At 42.1% G+C, this 22,621-nt stretch overlaps 2 protein-coding genes across 4 annotated transcripts in view; one reads left to right on the top strand and one right to left on the bottom strand.

Moving 5' to 3' along the window:
* Positions 1–843: 843 nt before the first annotated feature.
* On the top strand, positions 844–2,324 carry cebpd (CCAAT enhancer binding protein delta). Its single transcript, XM_062403904.1, has one exon. The coding sequence runs from the start codon at positions 1,102–1,104 to the stop codon at positions 2,002–2,004; it is 903 nt and encodes a 300-aa protein (XP_062259888.1). The 5' UTR covers positions 844–1,101; the 3' UTR covers positions 2,005–2,324.
* A 62-nt stretch (positions 2,325–2,386) lies between these two features.
* spidr (scaffold protein involved in DNA repair) overlaps positions 2,387–22,621 on the bottom strand; it is a 30,230-nt gene continuing 9,995 nt past the window's right edge. For 2 of the 3 annotated variants that reach the window (XM_062403900.1, XM_062403902.1), the window contains 12 exons: positions 19,474–19,681; positions 18,302–18,546; positions 13,983–14,141; positions 9,986–10,073; positions 9,255–9,395; positions 9,081–9,140; positions 8,390–8,588; positions 6,791–6,985; positions 5,496–5,589; positions 5,298–5,412; positions 3,835–3,891; positions 2,387–2,879 (listed from right to left, as the gene is read on the bottom strand). In XM_062403900.1, the coding sequence (XP_062259884.1) occupies positions 2,760–2,879; positions 3,835–3,891; positions 5,298–5,412; positions 5,496–5,589; positions 6,791–6,985; positions 8,390–8,588; positions 9,081–9,140; positions 9,255–9,395; positions 9,986–10,073; positions 13,983–14,141; positions 18,302–18,546; positions 19,474–19,681 (1,681 nt within the window). In that variant the 3' untranslated portion in view covers positions 2,387–2,759. The remainder of the gene's footprint in view (positions 2,880–3,834; positions 3,892–5,297; positions 5,413–5,495; positions 5,590–6,790; positions 6,986–8,389; positions 8,589–9,080; positions 9,141–9,254; positions 9,396–9,985; positions 10,074–13,982; positions 14,142–18,301; positions 18,547–19,473; positions 19,682–22,621) is intronic. The other variant, XM_062403901.1, reaches the window with a different exon arrangement.

Here is a 22,621-nt window from a genome sequence, read left to right as displayed (position 1 = left end):
GTAGTTTATTGTTATTTCATTTCTCTTTGTGAATCTTTAGTTCCCCTTTAGAGTCATTTTACGTCTTTTCTGGTTTTATGTCTCATTTGTTTCTCTTTAGGGTAATTATGGGTCTTTGTCGTCATTCTGCGTCTCTTTGTGGTCCACATGTCTCCTCGTGAATATTTTGTGTCTCAATTTGTTCATTTTACGTGTCTTTGTCATCATTCTGGGCCTTTGTAGACATTGTGGGTCTCTCTGCAAACACCATCGAATCGATTTGCGGTCACCTTATATCTCTTTGTGATCAGTGTATGTTCTATTGACATTCTGTCGGTGTCACCCAGGTGTCCCTGACCCTTCGGCCCTGGACCTCTGTCCAGCCGGCTCATTCAGGAATACGTCAACGTGTCTTATGAGTCCACATGGTCTGCTCACTTGTATGAGCACGACAATAACTAACTACGATAACCTACTCACACAGGGAGCATCCACACTTTAATGACACGTGTGTGATTGTACTTCTGTTCTTTTACTTTATACAACATCTGAAATCAGAGGGTTGACTGGCGATGATTGATTTTTTTATCTCCCCACCAGCGTTTGAAGCTGACATTTATAGTCGGACAGATTAAAGTAAAGTCCAAACACCGGAGCCGAGCAGAGCTACTGCATGTCAACAAGTCCCAGCCATTCATACGATCATAGTAAAAAGTGGGAGGCAACGAGCAACACGCCCCTCTCTCCTCAAATGGGAAGTGAAGGGACACCACGTGATCCCCGTTTGCACTTGACTGGCTCCTGAGAGGGCGGCCACGTGTGACGTCAGCGGCGGAAACGATACAAAACACTCTGCGGGAGAACAGGCGCCTCAGATGAGTGACAGGAAGTGTGTGAGCGTTGTTGACAGCAGCCTGACAGTCAGCACCCGGGGATAAACGCAGCTCGACTTTAAAGATTAAAGGAGCAGAAGCTGTAGAGAGCGAGAGAGAGAGAGAGAGAGAGCGAGAGAGAGAAACTACGCAGCGCCATCCAGCTGCAAACAGCTGTCACATCTGTGCGTCACTCCAACAACACGAAAAAGTTTCTTCCCTAAAGCACGTGGACGAGTCTTCAGAGTTCATGTGTGACATATACAGCCTGGACTCCCACTGCGTGTCTCCACAATGCAACATGAGTTGGGCGATGGAGCCTGCTAACTTCTACGAGTGCGCCAAGCTGGGCGGCCCGCAGCACGGGGCGTGCAAGCCGGGCAGCCGGGGCGACGGGTCGGCGGAGGACGGCACCATGGTGGAGCTGAGCACCGCCGCGGCGATGTACGACGACGAGAGCGCCATCGACTTCAGCCAGTACATCGAGTCGATGACAGCCGTGCCCAACCTGGAGCTGTGCAACGACGAGCTCTTCCTCGACCTGTTCAACACCGTGAAGCAGGAGAAGGCGGATTTCTACAACCTGCAGAGCTCCGTGCTGCCCGGCGGCATGCAGCAGCAGCCGCAGCCGCCGCCGCTGTCAGCCGCGTACCCGGCGGAGAGGAGGGCGGACAGCGAGCTGGACAAGGGGGCGTTCAGCGCGCCCATCAAGCAGGAGTCCGACTGGAGTGACAGCGACGTGTCCTCGTCCCTGCCCTCGCAGATCGAGACCTGCGCCCAGACCTCCGTGAGCCTCACCACGGGACAGCCCACCCCACCCACGACCCCGGAGCCCGCGTCAGCCGCCAGCTCGGCCAAGTCCTCCCCGCGGAAGATGGGCCGGGAGAAGGGCAAGAAGTCGGTGGACAGGTACAGCATGGAGTACCGACAGAGGCGAGAGCGGAATAACATTGCAGTGAGGAAAAGCAGGGACAAAGCCAAGAGGCGCAACTATGACATGCAGGAGAAGATGATGGAACTGAACGCCGACAACGACAGACTTCACAAAACGGTGGATCAGCTCACCAGGGAGCTCTCCGGCCTCAGAGACTTCTTCAAGCAGATGCCCAACTCCTCCTTCGCGGCTCTGTCCTCGGGCAGCGAGAGGCGGTGACACACTCACTCTATGAACTGCGCTTTCAGGAGACATACCTCAACAGACACTTCGTGTTTACCATCTGTACCAGATGTATTCTAAGCTTACCATAATGGCACTGGAAAATATATGATGTTGCTGCCATATTTTGTGGGATTTTTCCTCTGTATTAAATTATTTTACCACTGCATTTATGACATGATGATATACCTGACATGGTACACTTTTTTATAATTCCAAACTTTGTATAAGAGCCAGAGCATGATCTTTTATATAGTTTGTATAAAACCTGGAGAATATTTTGTTTATGGAATCTACAATAAAATCATTGAAAAGTTGCAGAAGTCTCCTGGCGTGTGAGTGTTTTCAGAAAAGTACAACAGGAAGTGAGAAAGCAAAGTCAGCAAAAATAAGTTTATTGACACGGTGTCAGTAATCTTACATACAGAGGTAGATGACTTGGTCTCAAAGGGTTTTTAGACCAATTTAAAAAAACGTGTTGACTCTCAAACGCTCTGCTCTGAAAGTCAGATCCCAGTCGAGGCAGCACGTGGGCTGCTCTGACAGACTGCATGCCACTGGCCTGCCCTTGGGCCGTCAACTCCTGGTCCACAGGATCACATATCATTAACACAAACAAGACCTTGTCTTCTTGACTTCAGAGCAGCCTCAAGCTGTCAGGGAGGCCTTCAGCGGGGGGCGGGGGGCCTGGTGTGCATGCAGATCCTTGGAGCCTGAGGATTGATACCATTAGCTACTTGCCCTGACGTCCATTAGAGGCAGATTTCTTCCAGGCCGATCCAGGGGGCAGGTTTCTTGGTGACGACTCGGACGTAAGCGGTGAGGGGGCCCACCTCTTTTCCCAGGACATTCTCCACATCGTAACCTGGGAACTGAGACACACAGTCCATCAGAAATAACTCATCCTCGACAAGCTGAGACATACACGTCTATTTACTATGTAACTACTAGGACTTTAGGCAGGAAACGTGTTTCCCAGAATTACAATTACTTCTTCTGCTGCAGCTTTAGAAAAATAACTTTTTATATTTCTTGAATCGGATGCTGTTGTTACAGGAATACCTGAGAGCACTTCAGGCTCTGATCTTTGCACCCTTCATATCAGTCAGCATCTCAGCACTCTGACAAAGAGCCCTATAGCTGCAACAAATCTAATCAGAGTGATTGATAGATTATATTCAATCAATTCTTTTAAAAAATAATTGATTGAATTCTAAAAAATGCTAGAAAGTTGCAAGAAGAAAAAGCCTTTTACAATATGTCAGACTAAAATTTGACTTTTTAAATTGTCAAACCAACAGTCTAAAGACGAGTGAAACTTCAGTCTACGGTAAATGTGACAAAAAAAAAAGGATCAGATCTTCTTATTGCAGTTATAAAATGCAAATCTCGACAGTTGTCCTTTAAAAAAAAAAGGAACTGCAACAACTATTTGATTATCAAAACAGTGGCAGATTAACCTCATCAATGCACTAATCAGTGCAGATCTATTGTAAAAAAAAAACGAATTGCATGATTATACTTATCTTCAACCACTAGTAGGCTATATGTAGAGTAAATGATAATGTTTAACATGGCAAATCCACATGCAAACATAGAAGAAAAAAAAAATCATCAAACGCAGGAAGATTAAATCAATATTTTGGCAGCTAATTCCTTCACTTCATCCAATCACAGCATGACTCAGGGATTTTTTTGTCGGGCGCAGAACAGAGCTTTATCAGCCTGACATGTACAGATGACTGCTCTTAGGCCATATTGACAGAAGATCAATGCACCGTGCAGTTCAGCCCAGTGTTATTTCAACGTTTGTAAAAGCAAACCTACCTCGTTCCCCTCCAGTGCGGCCGTGTTCAGGACGGACATGATCGTCCCTTTCTGCAGCTGTTGAGCAAATCAAAGAAAGCGTGGAGCCATCAATGTCTTTTTGATAATCGGCCAAATGTTGTAAATACAGACCGACTATTGAACTAATCACACTGTGCCCTCTGTGAGTGACTGACTGATAGTGGGCGTTAAAATACATGACTTATAAGAACTGATCATTTGATCTAATACACTCACTTAGTTTGTTGATTGCAAAGTAATATGTTCTTCTTTTCTGCAGATGCACACACACAGTGAAGGGATTGACTTCCTCATACTTTAAATGTGCAGAATCTGCAGTTTTATCTTTACAAGTCAATGCAACTACAGAGGCCTCGCAGAAGAGCAGAGAGGGAGCAGGAGAGGAGTCACAGTTGTTGCACAGCAGGTTTCAACAAGGTTTGAACTAAGTTATCTAATCACTGCACCGCCCTCCTTCCATGCATTTCTCTCTTTATCTGCTTAAAGCAACAGTTCAACATGGAGAAAAAACTTTTCTCACAATCCTGCTGAGAGTTAGGTGAAAAGAGAGATAGCCTCTCCAGTATGTTCTGTAAATATAAAGCCGGGTGAGCCGAGGTTAGCGCTTTGCATAGCATATACAGTGGCAACAACTAACCTAGCTTGGGCAATATGGCCTAAATTATATAGAGTTAAAAAAATCTGTCAATATTGTTTTTGAATAGAGACTGATTATTTTTCCTGAGTGAAGGTTGTGGTTTTAAACTCTTCTTTATGAGCAGAGAATGATAAACCCTCAATCTCAGTACACTGCTCCCCGGGCACTGTACATGGCTGCTCACTGCTCTGTGTGTCCTTCACCAGATGGGTTAAATGCAGAGGATACATTTACCTACCATTGCTTGAGTGTGTTGTGCATGTCTGTGCATGTGTTTGGTATAAATAAACGTATCTTAATCTTAATCTTACTTCCTCACTGTGGTGAAAAATGCATTTTTTCAATGTATACTGCACTTTTGTTACATTATTATTGAAGAAAACAATAGGTTTATTATTTATTTTGTCACCAAGCCCTAAGCCTAGCTCTGATATTTGACACAATCCGCCTGCAAGCACCTCTACATCTCACAGTTCAACACATTATACATACAACTACAAGTTAATCAGTGTTTCAGAATAGTGGGTGAGTGGATTTTGTTACCTTGGGACAGAGCAAGACTTGCTGTTTCCTCAAGTTCACTTCTTTATGCTAAACATCTATTTGCTGTAGTTTTGCATCTAGCGTAGAGACATGAGTGGTATCCATCTTCTAAACCACTCGAAGCAAACAAATGAATTTCACAAAAAAATGAACCACTGAACTAAACTCATCACGTATACAGAGTCAAATAATAACCGTTTATCCCTGAAACATTTGGAGTGTTCAAGTGTTAATGCTAATACGCATAAAGCAGTGTTCTCACCTTCAACTTTAAAGTGCAATTACATGCTGAAGAAGAAGTCAGAAACACTTCCAGTTGAATCTTTGTTTCTGGCTTCTCCACCGCTGACTTACAAGACTCACAGTAGAAGTTTTGACTGTGAAGAGGAAAAAAAAATGAAAAGCAGGATTCTTCATGATGACTAACATTGAGCCGTTCTGATGAATTACAACAACTTACGGCCTTTCGGGTAAAACCTCGAAGTTGTCACTTCCACAGTAATTACACGCAGGCCAGGAATAGGCTGTGTTCTGATCTACGCCAACTATCACCCCTGGAGACAGTAATAAAACTGTTAGTAAGTCAACACAAATCTTACATCAATACAAACTGTACTTTATATTAAAGCTACTCATGGATGACAACCTGCTTATTTCTATCATTCACTCTATTTGCACTTTTTTCGACTTTCAACTGGTGTATGGGAAAGGAAATATATAGAGGAAACGCTGATAACTGATCTACGAGTCAGTTTCAGTGTGTGTTTACGAGTGGGACAGGCTGTGAGAGATAAACACATCCATTTCATATATATCTGAGGCAGCAGAGATGTTATTCTGCCTAAACAGCATCTCACATGACGGTCAGAGCTGATGATTCATCGACAAATATGGATCCTTTAATAAGATACAGACTCTAACGTGGATAACTGTTTCTCGTGCTTTCAGGGCTAAGGCTTTTTCCACTGTTAATTTCCAGAAGACACTACATGAGTGCAACAGACAATATGTTTGTTTAATTTTTTTCTGCCACCTGACCAAACATTTACGGCCAGAGGGGCCAGAGCCGAGAGGGTTCACGGATTGATCTTTGGCCTCAACCGCGACACGAAGTCAACAGATGCAGATTATTATCTAATATAAGCCACTCGTGTTTTTTTTTTATCTGAACCACATTTGGATAAGCTTTAAAAGACATTTCAAGAAAGAAATCAATGATGCGTGAAGAAAATTAATTAAAAACAGTAAATGAGTTAAAAGCAGAAAAGTGTTGAATTGATATTTTAACCAACACATGTCTTCAGAATTATGGCAAATCATATTTGACGTTGAGAAAACATGTGCAGACCTTCAAGCATATCCCCAAAGCGAAAAAAAAATCTTACTGAGAGACACTGCACCGGGCCTCTACATTTGCCTATTTTCCCATGATGCCACCCTCAAATGAACTCTACATGGGAGCAGGCATGATCATCTCACTGAAAAACGATATGGGAATTGACATGAGTTCAAGAATATTGCATGTGTTTTTATTCCTTAAAGTCCCACACAATGACGCCCTGAGGACAGTGAATAAGAAACAGAGGAAAGCGATGCCTTCAAACCACAGCAGGGCCTCTTGCTGAGCTGTAAACTTATATATGAAAAAAAAAAAAAAAAGTGGTTTTCTTTCTCTGAGAAAAGAAAGCATTGGGAATGTTCTGCAGGAATCACTTCAGATTTAGACGAGCTCCATGAAAACAGGGCGAAACTGACCTGTGAGAGTACAGAGGGAGTTGGGCGTGGCGTCCAGAGTCAGGGGATCCAGTCTCACAGGTTGGGGCAGGGTCTGCACCTGGGGCTCAGTCAACAACTGGGAAAGTAACGCCTGCCGTGTCGTCGACTGGAGGCTGCCTTCAGGCTCGTCGCGGCATACCTCAATAACTGACTGCTCCGCACACAGGAGGACACCTAGATGTTCAAATTAAAAACCGAATTAAGAATGAAATGTCTTTATACAAGCTGCAGCATTTTCTCTGCTCCTCCCCAATAGACGGTTGGTGAGTGTTGGTAGATTTAGTTGAAAATACAGCAGCAAACTTGAGTGAGTTAACATGTGATTCCCGATGCAAGGTTGTAAAATGTGCACATCACAGCCCCCTCAGGCTTTGATCAAACTTACACAGGTAATATAGCTTTAACTATTTGATCCGCAAACAGCAAAAAAAAAACAGGTATATCTCTATATATTTTTTAGCTAGTAACAACATTAATGTCAGTCTGGTAATAAATAAATGAATTAAACATGTTTTTCAGGCTTCTGATGATAAGTAAGGGTCACTGGCGTGCTCTGGAAATCGCTGGGCAGCTGTTTTTATGGTTTAATTAGGATTGAGAATCATTTAAAAGGACGTAAGTGGAGAAGCCCAGTTTTAATAGATCCTATTATACATGTGTATGTGTGGATGGGGCATCAGTGTTGGCCTAAGTTCTGCATAACCCAACAGGGCTCCACATGGTGAGGAATTTCCAAGTGAATAACAAGTAAGGAACTAGATTTACAGCCTTGAGGTTGCATGCCAACCAGTGAAGATGCAGTTTGCATCCACATCTTTCATGAATGTTGCCGCAAACAATCTACAAATTCTGAAATGTTGATGCTTCACCCACGTTCTCCACCCAGCATCACAGAGAATCTCTCCAGTCCCCATGGTTACATGGTGGACCAACTAAGATTAGATTTACCAAATGATGCGGTTGAATAATGAACAGAAAGGTGCATGATGATACAGAACATGATACCAACGTGTTAGTACTTTATCATTAGACATTTGTGTGAAGTTTTGTAAAAACTTAAAAACAACTTCTTGTGTTATGGACTAAAACATGATTTGTGAGGTAACAATGACCTTTGTTCACCGAAATCTAAAGATGGGAGAGGACGCAACCAAACAGAAAGACAACCGCTGAATAAAAAGACGACTCCCAGTGTCACATCCGATGGGTTGTGATGATTAATGTTGTGTGACAGAGAAAAAACAAGTTCTGCTACACAAATGTGAAATCCATTACATTTTGGGGGTTTTCTCTTGACTTTATATTTTTTGTGAAATATTGGATAATTTGACCTCTCTGGCCCTTTAAATGCAACCATATGAGAATTTTAGAAGAGAAATGTGCTTAAAACTTTTATTGAAGGGCCGCAAAACACTTTGAACCAAATGCTGTGAACCACTGATTTAATCACAGGCTCATCCAAATAGATAAGAGGGGAAATGTGCCCTGTGCACACAATCATTTAACATATCAACTTTATGTGGCAGTGATCGAGAGGTATGTCCGGGCACAATAAACCACGTCTTGTACTAGATCTACCATGTTCTGTGATGGCATCTCTGAACGTCAGGCCACAGGCAGCGGGGGAGCGCAGCGCTTCCAGGACAGAGGAAGTGAGAACACAGGAAGTGCTCACACACAGGGCCACTGTTCGCTTGCACGGCCTCTCAGGCTGCTCCTCCTGAAGACTGGGGTCTGTCAGCACCAACCACACCTCACCCTGGCCTACATCGCTGCTCTGAAGACCAATCAAAAAGGGAAGGAAAAACCAACAACACTCAAACTGAGAAATACTTAGAAACACAGAGTGACCTAGAAATTTACGATTTAAAGGAAACATAACACAAAAAAAATTGCGATGCAGCGATTACTGCAAACAGCTTTGACTGGATTAGTCACTCAACAGGCGGCACACAATGGAACTGCCTTAACAAGTGTATCAGTGTGTCTCGGTGGTGAGCATGTGGCAAAGTCCGACAATTTGTTCTGAGCTGCTATCTCATCCCAGTTTAAAGTTTAAAGGTCGAATCAATCACGCCTGACACAGATTGTCTAACACACAGCGATATGAGCACCGCTCTCAACGTCAGAGCTGAAATCTTATCAGTTTCTTGGTTTAAATGATCTGAAAAAGAAGCTGCATGAGACAGAGTGTTTATTCTGCTCTTTTGGTTGAAGTCAAATGAAATAAGTGTTTTTCTGCTACAAATGAAAAGGGACAAAGACAAACCTGCACCCTCTTGTGTAAAACCGTGGCAAAGAAACTGCAGCGACAGCTTTTCATCTCACTCTGAAAAAGAGAAATAAAATTTGTTTAAGATGGAACTTGTAAAGATAAGTTATCTTAAACCTGCCACATGTTTTTTAATTTGTCTCTGTGTGTGTGCTGTGGAAACCTTTTCACCTGCACTATGTCTCGTAAGGTTCGTCGTGTGGGGGGAACATATAGCGTGGACACAGTCTGCCCCTCGGTGGGTTCAACAGAGCTCTCCTGACCTGAGAGCAGGTAGCAGAAGCTCAGAGCTGGACCTGCAGGTCTGCTCTCCTTAAAAAAACAAAGAAAACTTTTGAATACATTCCTTGGTAAAGAAAATATACAGAGTCCTACTATTGATTTACCAACTATTAGTGAGTAATTGTTCTCAAAGTGAGCCATCATTTTCGTCAAACATTTTCTAAGGTGGCTCTGACAGCGCAATGTATCTCAGAGGCAGAACACATGCAACCATGTTTACACTCGTCTGTTTGAGGTTGACTTTAATATTGTCAACAAACACAGCTTTTTGTTTTGCTGTGAAATATATATCGGTAATATTGGCCTGTTCCAGACACCAAGTCAGACACAGTTTCAGACTCAGAGTCAAATACAGCGCCCCTCTTATATTTCCTCAATGATTGATAGCGGTCTTGTGTCGTGCACGCTGAAGAATGTCGTCCCTCACTGGATAAACACTCGACCAATCACAGCGTTGTAGTTAGTATTAAGAATAAGTATATCATCTTCATATGTAGCCAGCCAGCTACATAAGGCTTGGATGAAACTGAAATAGTTCTATAAATCAGCAGATCTACAGATCAACAATAAATACAAAGGCTTCAGTTCATGCATGATTTTCTCATGAGTCCAGAACCTACTTTGGACACGTTTGGTGTGTTTTCGTGATCTTTGAGCGGACCCACTGGGGGCCACAGACTGTCGATTAAGCTGAAAAGCCTGGTGCGCCTGAAAGTGAGACAAAAAAGAAGAAGAAACAAGTGAGGACGGAGGGGGAACTAAAACGTGTGGGATAAGGAGAAACTGGCGAATAAGCAACTTCACACAGAGAAACACAGCGCTTTCAAAACCAGTTTCACTTCCACTGAAACACAAATCTGTTAAAACAGAGCTTGTTCTGACGTCAACCAGAATTCACAGAGAGCATGCTGGGGCTGGCACAGCAGATGCACAAAAAACTTTTTTCACAAGCAGGTTTCCAGATACTGAAGGGTGGGAAAACTGTTCACACCCTATGTAGATGGCATTATCATTGTGGTGCAAAAGAAACACGGTTTAGAAAACCAATTACAGGTGAATTTAAACGGTGGGATTCATCGTCTTCAATCGGAGTAATGACAGAGTGAAATCAGATCGTAGTTAATACAAGATGATTTGTTTACTTAACACTGATTTAAACACTCGAGTAACGCCTCCGCCAAGAGACGTCAAACTCATGATTCATTGTCTGTTTTCTGAGAAGTGCCTGATGAATTCATGGTGGCAGGTCAATGTTACTTATTCATCCATGTAGGCGCTGTCATATCAGCCAGTGGTTAACAACCTGTTAGTCAGCCTGTAATCACAGTGGCTTTGTGTGTGGGGAACTGGTTCTGCAGCCCATTCAAGTCCGGTGAGGCCTGCAGACGGATGAGTAACAACCAACTAACAGGACTCATTCAACACACTTAGATTTTGACACTGGGCTTATTAAGCTTTAACGTTCAACTGCATTAGTTTAACTTTTAAATGTACAGATGAGCTAGTGAGTAATCTTCCATTCTCACCCTTGATCCTCCCAGACACATTTGTACCTCTTTTGTCCAAGAACACGCTACTTCCTGTGGAGAATCCCTCCTCATAGTTGACACATTGCACACACAAACACACACACACACAGGTGACTTGGTGGTTTCAGCTCACTTCTTTGGAAACAGACTTATCTCATAGTTGTGTGGGACAACGTGAAGTCGTTAACACAAGTCGTTGTAAAGTTGTAAAGCTTTCACATTTTAGTTTGACAGGTGGTTGGAGGAACTCACCAATTATTTACGATTTTTTTATTTTATCTTTTAAAGCGATGATGCCATTCAATATAAATGAATAGTCGTTTGTATATATATTGTTTTTCTTTTTGTAGTGTGATGGTACTTCCTCTTAACTCATCAACTTGATCCTTCTTTACTGTGCAACATTCTTTGGTTTTCTTTTTGGGTTTGTGCAGATCAATTATAATCATCGTACATTTTAAATGTCTTTGTGACTTTGTGTTGACAGAAACTAAAACGAAAAAAAAAAAAAAAAAAAAATGCATGTCACACCCCTCCAAGAATTTATGTTGTTAAAGCTTGTATGCCAAGCCTTTACATTGTAATGAATGCCTGTTTCATGCAAGTTTTTGCCAAACAAGTTCAGACAAAGCTAAATAAGCACAGGGCAAATCTCTATTTCTCAGCATACAACATTTCTGCATTGTACCCTTGTAGTGACGAATCTTAGGTCAACCAGCAAGTTTGTTGGAGCTGGAGAGGAGAGCAATGAGGAAAAGAGGAGTATGGCAGAGGCTGTCTCCAAAAGAAACGCCTAAATCTGAATCCACCTATCAGCACGACTTCAGATCAGCAATTATAACCTGTGTTACCATTTCTTGGCTGGGTGCTGAGACTTTGTGATGTTCACCATCAGGTTTTCATTATGCGTCTGTCGTATCCACCCCCTACTCGGTTTCTGTGAATCGAGTAGGGGATCCCCAGCTGTCTTCACACATCGACTTCTCCTGGATTTCTAGGGATTATGTAGTAGGAGGTCAGTGGACAAAGTCCGTAGAAACTATGGAGCGTCTCATTCAAACATTTGCATTCACACATGCAGCTCCTCCGGTGAAGTGCAGAGTCCCGTGCACGTCTGAAAGCAGCTTTAGTGAGCAGGCGTTCTGTGTTTAAACAGCCTAAGGACTTAAACACTGGTGAAGCACTAAGTTGTTATCCAGGAAGTCCACTTTGAATTTGGAGGCTCATCAGACACACAATACTGCACAGTCTTTGTTAGACTGAGTTTATCAACTCTGAATAGTTATCACAACCAGTTATTCGGTCATTGGGACAAAGGCAGAATAAACAGCAGAAAACTAACAGCACCTTGCTGGATCATGACCCAGTTTCTTTCTGTACAAGCCTAAGGAGTGGCCCCATTCAAATGAATGAGGAAGGTTTTTTTCATGCAGTGATTAAGTTGGCTGAATGGGAGTCGGAGGAGGGAACTTTTTTTTTTTTTTTACTTTTGAACAGAGACAGGGTAGTTTGCCAATGCAGCCAGTCTTAATGCTCGGCTAACTGTCTGCCTGCTGTAACTGCATTTTTAACGGACAGACATGACGGAGGTATCATCTAACTGGCAGGAGAGCAAATAAAGGTCATTCCTTGCCAACTCCCAAAGGAACCATAGACGGATTTTGCATGGTTCAGTGAATTGAATTTAAGTTTTAAACTGTATTATATTGAGAAAATGCCTGATGTGAACTACGAAGGCTAGAAAATTCTAAGTGAGGAATCCTGGACTGAACCTTAAAACTAATGTGAAACTAAAAACTATCTCTTTAAGGTAGGGTTTTTTAGGTATGGTTGGGGGATGACTATTACATTGGCATTTGTACAGTGAAAAGTGATGACCTTGGAATGTCACAGTATCAGAGATTTACTACTAATAATAGGGCCCAACTTTATATTAGGATATTCCTAGAAGTCCAGGAGTTTCTAAGAAACTGGAGAAAAAAATATGAATGCCTGATTTATGTCCAGCGACACCACGTGGTTTTTGTAAGACGGCCCTTGTGTCAGCCTTCAGGAGAGCCCATCAATCACAGCCTGACCACAGACAACCTCCAGAGACATTATAGGCTGTGGTGGCATTGACAAATACCAAGGATGTAAACATACCCCCAGCCTGGCTCTAAATGTTCCAATGTCAATGATTCTAATCTGGGATCCTGACTATGGAAACCCACAAGGGACACAGAGCGTGCACCCCGGTATCACTTTACATGTAAACACAGTCGTACTGCTGGCAGGAAAGCAAAGTAATCCTTAAACATTCAGTTTTCATGGTATTGTAAATGTGGAGGTTAATGTTTGCAAAAGGGCATTCAAGGATAAAAACCGGGGGATTTCTTGTGCTTCTTCATAATTGAGATTTAAGGGGATTCAGAGACCAGGGGCAATGTGCCACAAAGTTTCCTTCTCCATCCACACAAACATATTTTATACTTGAACACCCTGCTATACACAGACACACATAGCTTTAGCTACACGGCCCAAATCCAGAGTTTTTGAGCCCCTAAAACTAAGACTTTTAGAAACACCCCTGGTCCCAGTGTCAAAGCAAATGACTCCCTGGTCTTAATTGTACCACTGGCGTTCCTTTTTGCTGTATTTTTCTACAACTAAGCAAACAACTGAAGAGTTGACAGTTTGCTTCCGGTTAACACGGACACACACATGACCAGTGTATGTGAATGGTCATGTGATATATGCAGTTTTCAGATGTGTTAGTGTGGACAAAAACGATTATACACAGCAAAAACACTTGTCTGCTTGGAGATCATTTTCAAACAAAAACATGTTATTGCGAAAAATAGCTTGCTCTAACCCTGAGGCCACCTTTCCACTATGTCATATCAGGAAGTGTGTATCACAGGTGTTAACCCCCAGCTGTTGTCTAAGATGGTAAAGCAGTGAGATAAGATAACTTCACATACAGCAGGAATCCATATCATAACTCTGTATTGGTCACAGTTTATCGATGGTGGTTGAACTGATATTCAGGTGAAAAGCTATCATCACCTAGTTCGGAGGAATGAGTGCAGAAGTGTGAGGGTCTTACCTCTCTCGAGTGACCCGCTGCACCACTTTAATGCCTCTCAGGACACAGGTCTTCCCCTGCCACCTCTGGCCGTACTGGAGGATGTCGTCCTTGCAGGGCAGGAGGTGCAGCTGGACCATGCTGAACATGCCATAACTGTCCTGAACCAGAACACACAGCCTGGAAAACACAATCAAATGTAGAGAGAATTGACACCAGTTTGAATAAAAAGTATACAGACAATAGATTCTGTCTGCATTAGGTGCTCCTCAGTAAACCATCTGTACGCAACCTTGACGCCAAACAAAAGTGTTGAGCTTGCTTCCTCACATTCGCCCTGCATTGCTCTGTATTGTTTACTTGCAAGCAATCTCTTTACTGGGATATAAATATTTGAATGTCACCAAATATTACATCCTGGAATTAAACAATAATCCAACATTTTTTTGCTTGGATTAGTTTCACTCTTAAGGTTTGAGGCATTTTGGACGAGAAAAGGAGAAAGTTTAAACATCTGTGAAAGTTCAGCTGATCAGTTGATTCTTTTTGGATAATTTGTAATACTTGGTGTGCACTGAGCATTTCTTTTCCTTTGTCACGGCTGCACTTCCAACTCACTGAAGTTAGATGGACAAATTATCAATTTGAATTGCAGTGACATTATATTAATGAATCAAAATTGATAAAAATAATTAGCCAATTAAATAAGTAATTATTTACAGGATTTTCCACTCCTCCCAGTGACACACTAACAATACACCGTGGAGTCTCAGTCCTGACATTTGAAAGTGTTAATAGTAGAGCCTGGCTTGACAGCCTGCTGCTGACAGAAAAGACCTTTGGCCTACAAAGTTGTAAGGCATTGAACCGCAGTGTATTCCTTCAGCCTGCTGCTCCCTGAGGACTACTACAGGCTCCAGTATCTCCTTCAGTCAAGCCTAGACACAGCCCAGTACCAGCCCTGAGAGTAAACAGTGGAGTTCATATCCCCTGGTTTGACAAACAACGTCCAGGGAAGAAAAAAAACGGCTTAGAAGGAGGAGCGTCATCATGCCCATCGTGCATGTGCATGCATGCACATATTCCAGACACTGGGAAGGTTTAGAGACATTTTCAACCACCTGATTGGGACTATAAATGTCCTCTGTTGGTAAACATGGGGTCTGTCTGTGTTTGTTTTGAGGGACCTGTAAATAGATATCTAAATAACATTCCTGACATAACTTCTGGTGGCGCAGGCCAACATTTTAACCAAGATTATTCCCAGTTGTTGGTTTAATTCACAATCCCAAATCAGACCTACACAACGTCCTATTAAAACAACAAGGACTGTTTATATTGTGTATAATGTTTCTCTAACTAAAAAGCTTGTGGACCAGTAAACATGAGGCCAAAAGTTCAATGTGTAAACTCAAAGGACCCCTGCCCCTATCACAGCAGAGACCGGTCATTTCTTAACATGCTGGATACAAAGAAAAATGGTTTAACCTCAAAACACGCATTCCTCACATTCTTTAAAAACAAACATTTCACATTGACAGTTGAAGAGTACGGTTGTTGAACCATGTCATAAAAATAATGATCAATGTTCTTCAATCATCAATTATGTTCATTATTGATAAATCTTTTGATTCATTTCTGATTTGTTGTTTAGTTTAGAGAAGGTTAAAAAGGGAGGTGAAATGGTCAAAGTTGATTCTAAAACCAACATTAAATTCAAAAGTGAAAAAACTGCACATCTTCACACGTGAGCAGCAGTCGATTGGTGATTCTACATAATAAATGACTCGGTTGCAAATCTAAATTGTCGATTTCTGAAGATTGTGAGCTAAACCTTTCAACAGTAGCAGGCGAGATGTTTAGTCACAACAAACTTTAATAAAAATCAGAAGCGAAGGGAAACAATAAAACTACACTAGAACAAATCAGTGAATCAAAAGTTGAATCTAAAATAAAAAAATCACAGATGCTAAAAGAGTTTTGTAAGGATATAAATACACTTTCACTTTTAGTGGAGCTTGTTTGAACTTGTAGAAAACTCAGTGTGAACGCTGATAACACACTTGATGTTGACAGATGGAATAGATAAATAGGTGATGAGACTAAAGGTGGTACCAGCTCGACATAAACAACCGCAGCTCTGTGTACAATCCCTCCTTTAGTCGTTCAAAGCCCCACTTCCTCACACAGCGACCCCTCACTCCCAAAAAACTCCTCTGCCATTGGCTGGTTTCAGTCTCAGGCCTCTTTTTCAAGAATTTGTTATTGTGAGTGATCAGAGAAATTTCTCAGCACCTCTCTTTTCCTTCCAGGAACTACGATCCACAGAGTCTGTGCAAACACACACGTGCTCCTTCTCTCATACACAGCGACACGCTGTAAGCATGTAGGCCCACACAAATGAACATTACTTGGCAACACACTTAGTAAGCAACCCGCACATGCAGAGGAGCCTCATTGGCGGGGGGGCGGACAGGCGGGATTCCTTCGTAGGTGTTGTGAACCAATCAGTGCAGGCAGAGCAATAAACACGCTTGTAATAGGATCCTTGCAGCACATTGTGTTCCTTCTCCGCAGAGAGAGGAGGAAAAAAACGAGCCTCTCCCCACTTCCTACAAACAGTTAATCTTCTTGTTTATTCAACTCTGAATTTACGGGAACTTAACATCGTCTTCAGGCATAAATATCTACTGGCCTCGCTCCCCTGTGTGTCCACACAGAGGCTAAACAACAAAAGGATCAAATAAGCATTCTGACCAGGGAAGTGAGTCATACAGGCTGGGGACACAACAAGAGAGGTACAAACTGTCTCTGTGTTAACACACAATGAGGCCAGTGGGCTGCGAAGTAAACTGTTCTGCTTTCTTCGTGTATACTGGAAAATTACGAAAAGCAATATATTGTACAAAGTGCTTTTTATTTTTGTGCAGCAATTCAGTCCAACATCTCTCATGAAAGGGCTCAACTGGGATCTTTCTGTTTTTGTTCCTTTAACAGCCTGTTATATTATTGAATAAACAAGACAATAAAACAAAATGTAGAAAAGAAGAGGTATTCAAATTAAGGATTTTCCAGACAAATCTGTCAAAATATATTGTCACCTAGATATTTTGAACTCAAGCCTGCGTGATCCCCTCCTAACCTCTGCCCCACCTCCATCCTTTCACTACCAACCAAGCCTGTTGAATCCGGTTGAGTTGGAGAGAAACAGAGGGAAGGGCGGGAGAGTTTCCGGTCAGAGGGCGGCGTTTGTTTACCAAAAAGCAGCGTGGCAGGGGCGAGTGTCACATTACAACCGCAGCTCATTTAGTCAGTTCACTTGTCAGATGACCGGGGGGGCTCTCCTCCCTCCACCGCAGAGTGCCCCCCCTTGGGCCCCTGAACTCTGAGGAAACCAGTACTTTTATTACTCAGCAAAGAAGAAAAACAATGAGTTGGGGGGGGGGGGGGGGGGTAAGCAACTTACTGGACCTGCTTCAAATAGAACGTTCACTTACTTATTAACTATTATGAGACCACTCCAGTAAACCTCTAACTCATTTCAATAACACAGGACACTTTGAGTTCAAAACATGCATGTTTATCCAGGACAGACTAATATTCCATATTACATTCCATTCAACATATTTAAACCTTGACGAATCAATATTTCGAGTTGAAAAAAGTCAAAAGTGAAAGTTGTCACTAACGGTGGAAAACTGGCGTAATTATCAGGCAATTCTACAAATCTAAGCTCTGCCGAATGATTTAGCATCTTTTCGGTCATTGTTTTGGTTTCCCAATCCATAACTTTGTCTCAGTCTCGCCAGTCACGTCTATGTAGTTTGACATTTTTACATCAACCACAAAACATACTTTTGGGTTTCTTGAGGACATTAAGGTAAAAAACAAACAAGCAAACAAAGTGTTCCACCCAGTGGGGTATGATTAGGCATCAGTTCAACTCCGGCTTGCTGGTGCATGAGATTCTAAAAACATCATGCTGTCTTTCCTGAGAATTGGCTCGAATCACTTACAGAGGGGCTGGATTCAATTAGAAGTATTTGTGTCCTTTGTCAAGCAATGCCATATGGCTTGAGACAATATGAGCACTTTGTGGGGCCTGCCGCTCTGTGAACAATAGCTCAACCACTGAGACTCATTCTACCACCAAGGAGGAGCATGCAAGGCCTGAGACCAAGGAAACTAACATGCGATTTTAACAACGACAGCAATTTAGACTGTGGGAGAGAAGCATACAGAGAAGATAAAATGCATTCATTTTCCCCAGTGGTTCTCTGGCATTAAGTGAAAAACCAAAGGCTCACAGGGCAGCCAATTATCAGCTTGTTCAACAATACCTGGTTTTCCCTTGCTCTGCAGGGGGAGGCGCTGAGGAGGGCCTGGAGGGGACTCTGGGTTTGAGGCTGGACCGAGATGAGCAGTCAGGCAGAGGGATGGAGAAAACTCTCTGGACCACCACCTCTACATCCTGGCCCACAGAGCCAGCTTGGCCCAGTCGCTCAACAGCTTCCAGGAGAGAAAGGCACCGCCCCGGAAATTCACCAAGACATTCAAAACTGCATTGAGGATCAGGGACGGCGACCTGAAGGAGAAAAAACGGAAAATTAAATAAGATTTAACAATAATTTGAATATGGCCTTTGAAAGTATTCGTTTGAAATCAAACAAAAGCTGCACCAGCACAGCCCTGCCACTGAAACCACAGAGACACTCTATTCAATTAGACTTATTTCCATTAGTATGTAATGTAAACATTGTAATATGAGCTTATACTTTCTCTCTGTGCAACATAATGTATACACACACAGTCCAAGTCAAACTATCAGTGTATACAACACAGTAATATGTATCTATTCCAATGGCGACAAAGGCTTGAGTTTAAAGAAACCATTCTTTGTTTTGCATTTGAAATCTGTTATAAAATTAGGGTGTGGCAGGTTGTACCATATGTTTCAGAAGTCTTTCTCCATCACAACCACAATCGCTTTGTTCATGTGTTTGTATTTTACTGAAAACAGAGATTTAGATGTAGGAAATCAATCAACCACATATGTTATTGATACAGCAGAGACTGAAAGCCCTGGAAACTAATGTCCCAGAGACTCTTCATTGTTCTTGTGTTGATAATTAGAAAGTGAAACTGATCAACTCTGCTCTGCAGTGGGATTTATTAGCTAAGAATTTATAAGGAAAGTGAAACAAGCCCCCCCGAGTGTGCAAAGATTCAATATGGTTTTTATAGAAAGAAACAGCTGAACCAGAGTAGAGATTTTTCTTGTGGCCAGAAGCCAAACTACCAAGCAAACAACACACTGAAGCTGTCATCACATCAGTTGGTGTGTTCAGGTGCTTATGTGTGGGATTGATGTTATTTCAAAGCAGTGACTGACAGGCGTTAGCAGGGCGTGACAGATTTTAAAAAGGTTTGTTTAATGTCAAAATGCTGCAGGGAAATTTTGAATTAAAAAATGTAGAAGAGCTTGATTCTAATGATTCAGAACCACACACACCTTGGCATTGGCATCAGTCTCCTCGGTGGTCCTGTGCACCTCCAGCAGTCCGAATATTTTACCCAAATAGTACGGCGTGCACCGCCCTGCTGAGAGCAGTCCTCTGGGGACGGACATGTCGGCAGGTTCGCAATCTGGGACGACCTTCTGGCTGAAGTGTGTGTTCAGAATAATATCACAGCTGAAGCCCTCTGTGGAAAGACTCTGCCTAAAAGAGGGAAAGTTCATTAGATTTAGAGTAGAGCTGTTGTTTAAGTGCTTTTTCTTACATTCTACACCTCGACTCTGCACGTTTTTATTGATTGGCCCAAAACAATTTGGTGTGGGAAGCTGAATTCACCACAATCTTCGAGGTATTGGGCTGTGTTGAGATTACACTGATAACAGATGTAAAAACACAGACTTTACATGAAATGGAATATGTTGTTGCACAAACTTGAAGGGGGGTGGGAGGTAGGGGTGACAGCTCCAGACTGTTTGAATGTCAAACTCTGATAAGATACCAACCACCTCCGCAGATCTGTTCGCTGTGTACCACCCGGCGTCGGGTACAAGTTCGAAAACGCTAACCTCCTCCAAGGCAACTTCAGATACACAACAGATGTGTCTGTCCTCTTCAGTGGAGGTACATTTTTTCTTCCATGTAATCGACGTTCTGAAAAGGTCCATACCTTGTAGCACAGCTTGAATTTCAACAGTTTCCAAATGTGACATCATCCGTGGAAATATACACCAACACCATACACAATTGAACGTGCTGCAGGTTTGCTGATGAAAAAATACAAAATCAAATGCACAAACTGTGCAATGACCTCGGGTGCTCTTTTGCTCCCTTTTCATTTTTACCGTGAACAGCTTAAACTGGTCTGTTTGTGCCAAAAGGTAAATGTTGAACTTCTCCTGATAAACCACAGGGAACGTTTCGGTCTGTTCAAGTTTTTTTTACAGTAGCTCATCCAAATAACTCACACACCTGAGTGGTACAGAGACCTGAGAACACAAGAACTTGAACAGGAGCCAGATAATTATATGGTATAGTGTTTTTCAGTTTAGTTTGAGTTACGACTTAATTTTTTCCACTCGTTGAAGGATAATGGTGTGATGATGGCTTATCACTGAGTCATAGCCAAGTGCACTATGTGACTGGAACTGCCGTGCGTGTCACATCTCGTCTGAGACATGTGGTGATATGTGAAACAGGGAAATAAAACACACAAGATAAGTGGAAAAAGGTTTGGACGTACCATAATAACAAGAAAGGAAAATATTATTAGGAAACCAAATTATTATATAAATACAGCTGCCATTTTTATACACACCTAGTTTTAAGGACATACACCTTTATAAAGTTTATAAAGTTCTGTTCTGTCTAAGACCGGTTTGATTTAATTTGAAGACTTTTTGGAACCTAGGATTTGTAGTTTTGTTGAATTGTATCATGTTAAACTAACGGATGATTCTAGTTTTTTAATTTAACAGCAATTTCTAGAAATGGGTAATTATAAATATTTAATATATAATATTAAATATTATATATTTGTAAGATACATTTAAATAGACGGAAGAGTTTGGACACAGTACAAAACAAAAACTGCAGCCTCATAGAATAAAATCAGTATGTCTTCAACACTATGTCAAGAAAAACTGAAAATTTGAGGTAAACATCTCACACGTATTATTTGCTGCAGTGTTGTTTATGCTTGATTTCATTAGTCTGTATATACAGTTCCTAACATCTGTCCTCTGTACATGCAGTACATACTGTATACTTTCCACTACAGGTGCAGACACGAGCGTGACTCATCCATTAGTCAGTCAACAGAAAATGTATTCACTGTTAATCTGACAGTCAATCATTATGGAGTGAGTTTTCAAATGAGCACAGCTTTTATAAACTGGTTATTCTTTAAAAACGACATAAATAAATGTGCAAAATTATTCAACGATTTTACTATGATAAAATGTATTATCTGTTTGTACCACAGCTTTCATCCAAAGGAGTTATTAGACAAATGCATCAGAGCTGGAGTGCTCAGTGCAGGATTCTATATATAAATGAATGTCCTTAACAAGTTCACACAATGCTGATTAAGCACATCAGTGGCAGGTAAATCTCTCCGTGTTTCAAAGTAAACTGGAGATTGAAGCTATTGTCTGCGAGGCCATTCCTGAGCTGAACCACAAGTTGAAAAATGTACTTTTAATATATTTATTTAGGGGGTCTTTTTGCCTATATTGATAAGAAATCATGAGGGGGAAATGGGGAGAGTGGAGATAACATGCAGTGATGGGCCGGGTCAGAACCAAACCTGCGACCACTGCAGGAGGGCTCAAGCCTCCATACTGCATATTGGTGCTTTATGGCAACGGAGATGGCGTAGACTATAGAAACTAGGAGCATAGTGGAAATATAGAAAAGGCATCCAGGCAAAATTTCAGAAACAACTACAGTCTAAACTACAGTAGTAATAATACCACAACGGCAGAGGCAAGTCCGCAGAATACTTTGATAAAAAAATGTCTTTTCATTATGTTGTATTGCTAATTTCATGAAGTAAATCTTATGAATATGTCTTTCATACATCACCACACCTTACACTGACTCATCTCACCTACAAACCCCCTCCCAAACAAACCCTCCGGTTATCATTCCAATATCTGAGCAGAGATCTGCATACAATAAAAGATATGTTGTGGTTAGTGGAGCAGAACGTAGTGTTCACTAGTTCAGGTGCAACATCCGCACAGGAAGTGTGGCCCTGCTGTGAGCAGGTGAGTGGGCAGCCTGTCATCATCACACAGGTAGCCAAGTTAAGGAGTGGCCCGGCTGCTGGCGTCACAGCTGGTAAGTGAATAATCCCTGCAGGTATGTCCGTTCAGTCCACAGCCCACGTACGACAAGGCGTGGGAGGTGGGAGGAGTCAACCTACTCACTGTAGGAATTATGGGGGAGGATAAAGCCTTGAGTGTCACACCGGAAAGTCATAAAAGGAATTTTAGCAGCTACACGGATGCTATGCATTCTGGGTTTTTCCACTATGGCCTGTCTTGTAGCAGTTAAAGTAGGAAACTCTAATATCTCTTGAGAGAATATTTGGCCTCTCATCAACTTTTCATGATTGTGATTTGTTATGATTTAAGAGGTTTT

This window comes from Platichthys flesus, chromosome 14 (assembly GCF_949316205.1).
Source record: "Platichthys flesus chromosome 14, fPlaFle2.1, whole genome shotgun sequence".
In the NCBI taxonomy this organism is placed as follows: Eukaryota; Metazoa; Chordata; class Actinopteri; order Pleuronectiformes; family Pleuronectidae; genus Platichthys; species Platichthys flesus.
Note: the sequence above shows the minus strand (reverse complement) of the source record. Positions and strands in the feature narration are given on the sequence as shown.